The following is a 7,500-nucleotide window of genomic DNA, read 5'->3' on the forward strand; positions in this document are numbered from 1 at the left end:
TTATCGGGTTGATATAGACGTTTTCCCTCATGGACCTTTGAAGCCTCTGACCCCTGGACTGTAGAAGCCTCTGACCCCTGGACTGTTGAAGCCTCTGACCCCTGGACTGTTGAAGCCTCTGACCCCTGGACTGTAGAAGCCTCTGACCCCTGGACTGTTGAAGCCTCTGACCCCTGGACTGTTGAAGCCTCTGACCCCTGGACTGTTGAAGCCTCTGACCCCTGGACTGTTGAAGCCTCTGACCCCTGGACTGTTGAAGCCTCTGACCCCTGGACTGTAGAAGCCTCTGACCCCTGGACTGTTGAAGCCTCTGACCCCTGGACTGTTGAAGCCTCTGACCCCTGGACTGTTGAAGCCTCTGACCCCTGGACTGTTGAAGCCTCTGACCCCTGGACTGTTGAAGCCTCTGACCCCTGGACTGTTGAAGCCTCTGACCCCTGGACTGTTGAAGCCTGACCCCTGGACTGTTGAAGCCTCTGACCCCTGGACTGTTGAAGCCTCTGACCCCTGGACTGTTGAAGCCTCTGACCCCTGGACTGTTGAAGCCTCTGACCCCTGGACTGAAGCCTCTGACCCCTGGACTGTTGAAGCCTCTGACCCCTGGACTGTTGAAGCCTCTGACCCCTGGTGGTCACTCCGACTCAAAAAATTACAAAATTTGGATATTTTTTTTGCCTTTATAGTAAAAAAAATAAGAATTTGCCTAATGTCCGACCCACTTAAAAAATGTTGACTCGGGTTATAGCAAACAGACAATTTATTTGGGGCAGCCTAAATATGTATAAATATATATACAAATATATATATAAATATAGTGAAACATCATCTGCAGTTTATGCTCCGCCCCATTGATGTAACACAAGTACAAAGTGAACAACAGAGGGGACCAAGCACAGCCCTGTCTGACCCCTCCGTCCAGAGCGAGTCTGTCATGTGACCTTTCAGTTTGACCCTCGATGTCGGACCATCGTAAAGAGCCTCAATATTGTTTATGAATAAATAATCTATTTGAAATGTGTTTGTATTCGTCTCATTGTGTAAAGATGGTCTTATGGGACAGGACAGGACAGGACAGGACAGGTCAGGACAGGTCAGGACAGGTCAGGACAGGACAGGACAGGACAGGTCAGGACAGGTCAGGACAGGACAGGACAGGACAGGTCAGGACAGGACAGGTCAGGACAGGTCAGGACAGGTCAGGACAGGACAGGACAGGTCAGGACAGGTCAGGACAGGACAGGTCAGGACAGGTCAGGACAGGTCAGGTCAGGACAGGTCAGGACAGGACAGGTCAGGACAGGACAGGTCAGGACAGGACAGGACAGGACAGGTCAGGACAGGTCAGGACAGGTCAGGACAGGTCAGGACAGGACAGGTCAGGACAGGTCAGGACAGGACAGGTCAGGTCAGGACAGGTCAGGACAGGACAGGTCAGGACAGGTCAGGACAGGTCAGGACAGGACAGGACAGGTCAGGACAGGTCAGGACAGGACAGGTCAGGACAGGACAGGACAGGTCAGGAAGGGACAGGTCAGGACAGGTCAGGAAGGGACAGGACAGGTCAGGACAGGACAGGACAGGTCAGGACAGGTCAGGACAGGTCAGGACAGGACAGGTCAGGACAGGTCAGGTCAGGACAGGACAGGTCAGGTCAGGACAGGTCAGGACAGGACAGGACAGGTCAGGACAGGTCAGGTCAGGACAGGACAGGTCAGGACAGGACAGGTCAGGACAGGTCAGGACAGGTCAGGACAGGACAGGACAGGTCAGGACAGGACAGGTCAGGACAGGACAGGACAGGTCAGGAAGGGACAGGTCAGGACAGGTCAGGAAGGGACAGGTCAGGACAGGTCAGGACAGGTCAGGACAGGACAGGACAGGTCAGGACAGGTCAGGACAGGTCAGGACAGGTCAGGACAGGACAGGACAGGACAGGACAGGTCAGGACAGGACAGGACAGGTCAGGACAGGTCAGGAAGGGACAGGTCAGGACAGGACAGGTCAGGACAGGACAGGACAGGACAGGTCAGGACAGGTCAGGACAGGTCAGGACAGGACAGGACAGGACAGGTCAGGACAGGACAGGACAGGACAGGACAGGTCAGGACAGGACAGGTCGGGACAGGTCAGGACAGGACAGGACAGGTCAGGACAGGACAGGACAGGACAGGACAGGACAGGTCAGGACAGGTCGGGACAGGTCGGGACAGGTCAGGACAAGACTGTTCTCACCTTCACGCTCTCGGCCAGACGCTTGGACAGGTCAGACGAGAGCTGGTAACGGATCATGGGGCATTTTTTCAGCGACAGAAGCACCGCAGTGAGGCCCTGAGTGCAGCGCTGCAGCATCGAGGGCTCCCAGGAGCGGCCCTGAGGGACACAAGAGCGTTACACTCCTGCAGGTGAACACTGAGGCCCCCAGGAGCGGCCCTGAGGGACACAAGAGCGTTACACTCCTGCAGGTGAACACTGAGGCCCCCAGGAGCGGCCCTGAGGGACACAAGAGCGTTACACTCCTGCAGGTGAACACTGAGGCCCCCAGGAGCGGCCCTGAGGGACACAAGAGCGTTACACTCCTGCAGGTGAACACTGAGGCCCCCAGGAGCGGCCCTGAGGGACACAAGAGCGTTACACTCCTGCAGGTGAACACTGAGGCCCCCAGGAGCGGCCCTGAGGGACACAAGAGCGTTACACTCCTGCAGGTGAACACTGAGGCCCCCAGGAGCGGCCCTGAGGGACACAAGAGCGTTACACTCCTGCAGGTGAACACTGAGGCCCCCAGGAGCGGCCCTGAGGGACACAAGAGCGTTACACTCCTGCAGGTGAACACTGAGGCCCCCAGGAGCGGCCCTGAGGGACACAAGAGCGTTACACTCCTGCAGGTGAACACTGAGGCCCCCAGGAGCGGCCCTGAGGGACACAAGAGCGTTACACTCCTGCAGGTGAACACTGAGGCCCCCAGGAGCGGCCCTGAGGGACACAAGAGCGTTACACTCCTGCAGGTGAACACTGAGGCCCCCAGGAGCGGCCCTGAGGGACACAAGAGCGTTACACTCCTGCAGGTGAACACTGAGGCCCCCAGGAGCGGCCCTGAGGGACACAGGAGCGTTACACTCCTGCAGGTGAACACTGAGGCCCCCAGGAGCGGCCCTGAGGGACACAAGAGCGTTACACTCCTGCAGGTGAACACTGAGGCCCCCAGGAGCGGCCCTGAGGGACACAAGAGCGTTACACTCCTGCAGGTGAACACTGAGGCCCCCAGGAGCGGCCCTGAGGGACACAAGAGCGTTACACTCCTGCAGGTGAACACTGAGGCTCTGTGTGTGACTCTTACTCTGGAAACTCCCACCAGGTTCAGGGAAAACAGATGAGGATTCACAGCGATGAAGTCTCCGTAAAACTCCTACAGAAACACAAAGGGTCGAAGGTCAAGGATCGGCCTGTGGTCAGAAAGAACACGGAGCTGCCACTGACCTGGACCTCGGCCACGACCTCCTGCTCGTCCGCTTCAGCCAGAGCCTTGATCTCACTCTTACTGATCACATTACTGAAAACTGGGTCAGGACAGGGTCAGGACAGGGTCAAGACAGGGTCAGGACAGGACAGGGTCAGGACAGGGTCAGGACAGGGTCAGGACAGGGTCAAGACAGGGTCAGGACAGGACAGGGTCAGGACAGGGTCAGGACAGGGTCAGGACAGGCACAAATAAACTAGTCACATTAGTTTTTCACAAAAGAAGAGAATGTGTTTGTAAACAGAAGGTCCCTGGTTGCCGTGGCGATGTTACTCACAGATGAAGTAGACGCTGTATTTGGGCCTCTTCAGCTCCTGAACCAACAGCTCCACGTTTTCCTGAACAAATATATTCAGACTTTCATTCAGAACAAGTCGGGGCCGGTCCCGGTCAGAGCTCGGGCCGGTCCCGGTCAGAGCTCGGGCCGGTCCCGGTCAGAGCTCGGGCCGGTCCCGGTCAGAGCTCGGGCCGGTCCCGGTCAGAGCTCGGTCGGGCCGGTTTACCTTGGTGGGCCGGAGGAAGCAGAGCGCCTTCAGGTGCTTCATGGGTTCTCTGTTCTGGGACTCGATCCTCTCGAACAGATAAACCTCCTTCTGCAGAATCTCAGACTGAGAGTAAACCACGCTCACCACACTGGTCTGAAACACACACACACTGGTCTGAAACACACACACACTGGTCTGAAACACACACACACTGGTCTGAAACACACACACACTGGTCTGAAACACACACACACTGGTCTGAAACACACACACACTGGTCTGAAACACACACACACTGGTCTGAAACACACACACACTGGTCTGAAACACACACACACTGGTCTGAAACACACACACACTGGTCTGAAACACACACACACTGGTCTGAAACACACACACTGGTCTGAAACACACACACACTGGTCTGAAACACACACACTGGTCTGAAACACACACACACTGGTCTGAAACACACACACACTGGTCTGAAACACACACACACTGGTCTGAAACACACACACACTGGTCTGAAACACACACACACTGGTCTGAAACACACACACACTGGTCTGAAACACACACACACTGGTCTGAAACACACACACACTGGTCTGAAACACACACACACTGGTCTGAAACACACACACACTGGTCTGAAACACACACACACTGGTCTGAAACACACACACACTGGTCTGAAACACACACACACTGGTCTGAAACACACACACACTGGTCTGAAACACACACACACTGGTCTGAAACACACACACACTGGTCTGAAACACACACACTGGTCTGAAACACACACACACTGGTCTGAAACACACACACACTGGTCTGAAACACACACACTGGTCTGAAACACACACACACTGGTCTGAAACACACACACACTGGTCTGAAACACACACACACTGGTCTGAAACACACACACACTGGTCTGAAACACACACACACTGGTCTGAAACACACACACTGGTCTGAAACACACACACACTGGTCTGAAACACACACACACTGGTCTGAAACACACACACACTGGTCTGAAACACACACACACTGGTCTGAAACACACACACACTGGTCTGAAACACACACACTGGTCTGAAACACACACACACTGGTCTGAAACACACACACTGGTCTGAAACACACACACACTGGTCTGAAACACACACACACTGGTCTGAAACACACACACACTGGTCTGAAACACACACACACTGGTCTGAAACACACACACACTGGTCTGAAACACACACACACTGGTCTGAAACACACACACACTGGTCTGAAACACACACACACTGGTCTGAAACACACACACACTGGTCTGAAACACACACACACTGGTCTGAAACACACACACTGGTCTGAAACACACACACACTGGTCTGAAACACACACACTGGTCTGAAACACACACACTGGTCTGAAACACACACACACTGGTCTGAAACACACACACTGGTCTGAAACACACACACACTGGTCTGAAACACACACACTGGTCTGAAACACACACACACTGGTCTGAAACACACACACACTGGTCTGAAACACACACACACTGGTCTGAAACACGCCTGGAACACATCTCTCTCTCTCTGTCTCTCTCGGTCTCTCTCGGTCTCTCGGCCTGTCTCTCTCTGTCTCTCTCTGTCTCTCTCTGTCTCTCTCCGTCTCTCTCCGTCTCTCTCCGTCTCTCTCCGTCTCTCTCTGTCTCTCTCTGTCTCTCTCCGTCTCTCGGTCTTTCTCTCTCTGTCTCTCGGCCTGTCTCTCTCTGTCTCTCTCAGTCTTTCTCTCTCTGTCTCTCGGTCTGTCTCTCTGTCTCTCTCTGTCTCTCTCCGTCTCTCGGTCTTTCTCTCTCCGTCTCTCGGTCTGTCTCTCTCTGTCTCTCGGTCTGTCTCTCTCGGTCTCTCACCGTCTCTCGGTCTGTCTCTCTCTGTCTCTCTCCGTCACTCGGTCTTTCTCTCTCTGTCTCTCGGTCTGTCTCTCTCGGTCTCTCACCGTCTCTCGGCCTGTCTCTCTCTGTCTCTCTCTCTGTCTCTCTCCGTCTCTCTCTGTCTCTCTCTGTCTCTCTCTGTCTCTCTCCGTGTCTCGGTCTTTCTCTCATCGTCTCTCTCCGTCTCTCTCCGTCTCTCTCCGTCTCTCTCTGTCTCGGACTGTCTCTCTCCGTCTCTCGGTCTTTCTCTCTCTGTCTCTCTCGGTCTCTCTCGGTCTCTCGGCCTGTCTCTCTCTGTCTCTCTCTGTCTCTCTCTGTCTCTCTCTGTCTCTCTCCGTCTCTCTCCGTCTCTCTCCGTCTCTCTCCGTCTCTCTCCGTCTCTCTCTGTCTCTCTTTGTCTCTCTCCGTCTCTCGGTCTTTCTCTCTCTGTCTCTCGGCCTGTCTCTCTCTGTCTCTCTCAGTCTTTCTCTCTCTGTCTCTCGGTCTGTCTCTCTGTCTCTCTCTGTCTCTCTCCGTCTCTCGGTCTTTCTCTCTCCGTCTCTCGGTCTGTCTCTCTCTGTCTCTCGGTCTGTCTCTCTCGGTCTCTCACCGTCTCTCGGTCTGTCTCTCTCTGTCTCTCTCCGTCTCTCGGTCTTTCTCTCTCTGTCTCTCGGTCTGTCTCTCTCGGTCTCTCACCGTCTCTCGGCCTGTCTCTCTCTGTCTCTCTCTCTGTCTCTCTCCGTCTCTCTCTGTCTCTCTCTGTCTCTCTCTGTCTCTCTCCGTGTCTCGGTCTTTCTCTCATCGTCTCTCTCCGTCTCTCTCCGTCTCTCTCCGTCTCTCTCTGTCTCGGACTGTCTCTCTCTGTCTCGGCCTGTCTCTCTCTGTCTCTCGGTCTGTCTCTCTCGGTCTCTCACCGTCTCTCGGCCTGTCTCTCTCTGTCTCTCTCCGTCTCTCTCTGTCTCTGTCTCTCTCCGTCTCTCTCTGTCTCTCACCGTCTCTCGGTCTGTCTCTCACCGTCTCTCTCCGTCTCTCTCTGTCTCTCTCCGTCTCTCTCTGTCTCTCTCCGTCTCTCGGTCTTTCTGTCTCTCTCCGTCTCTCGGTCTTTCTCTCTCTGTCTCTCGGTCTGTCTCTCTCGGTCTCTCACCGTCTCTCGGCCTGTCTCTCTCTGTCTCTCTCTGTCTCTCTCTGTCTCTCTCCGTCTCTCGGTCTTTCTCTCTCTGTCTCTCGGTCTGTCTCTCTCGGTCTCTCACCATCTCTCGGTCTGTCTCTCACCGTCTCTCTCCGTCTCTCTCTGTCTCTCTCCGTCTCTCGGTCTGTCTCTCTCGGTCTCTCACCGTCTCTCGGTCTGTCTCTCACCGTCTCTCTCCGTCTCTCTCCGTCTCTCACCGTCTCTCGGTCTGTCTCTCACCGTCTCTCTCCGTCTCTCTCCGTCTCTCTCTGTCTCTCTCTGTCTCTCTCCGTCTCTCTCCGTCTCTCTCCGTCTCTCTCCGTCTCTCTCCGTCTCTCGGTCTTGCTGTCTCTCACCGTCTCTCGGCCTGTCTCTCTCTGTCTCTCTCCGTCTCTCTCTGTCTCTC

The 7,500-nt window shown here is 54.9% G+C and overlaps 1 protein-coding gene across 1 annotated transcript in view; it reads right to left on the bottom strand.

The window, feature by feature from the left end:
- The window catches only part of vps45 (vacuolar protein sorting 45 homolog), a 108,095-nt gene that overhangs the window by 14,540 nt on the left and 86,055 nt on the right, over window positions 1-7,500 (bottom strand). The window contains exons 2-6 of the mRNA XM_072450290.1: window positions 4,018-4,152; window positions 3,792-3,852; window positions 3,475-3,554; window positions 3,335-3,403; window positions 2,233-2,370 (exon numbers count right to left, since the gene is read on the bottom strand). Coding sequence (XP_072306391.1) covers window positions 2,233-2,370; window positions 3,335-3,403; window positions 3,475-3,554; window positions 3,792-3,852; window positions 4,018-4,152 — 483 coding nt within the window. The remainder of the gene's footprint in view (window positions 1-2,232; window positions 2,371-3,334; window positions 3,404-3,474; window positions 3,555-3,791; window positions 3,853-4,017; window positions 4,153-7,500) is intronic.

Source organism: Eucyclogobius newberryi, unplaced genomic scaffold (assembly GCF_026437365.1).
Source record: "Eucyclogobius newberryi isolate DKJ021-1_F unplaced genomic scaffold, fEucNew1.0.hap1 SCAF_173, whole genome shotgun sequence".
NCBI lineage: Eukaryota > Metazoa > Chordata > Actinopteri > Gobiiformes > Gobiidae > Eucyclogobius > Eucyclogobius newberryi.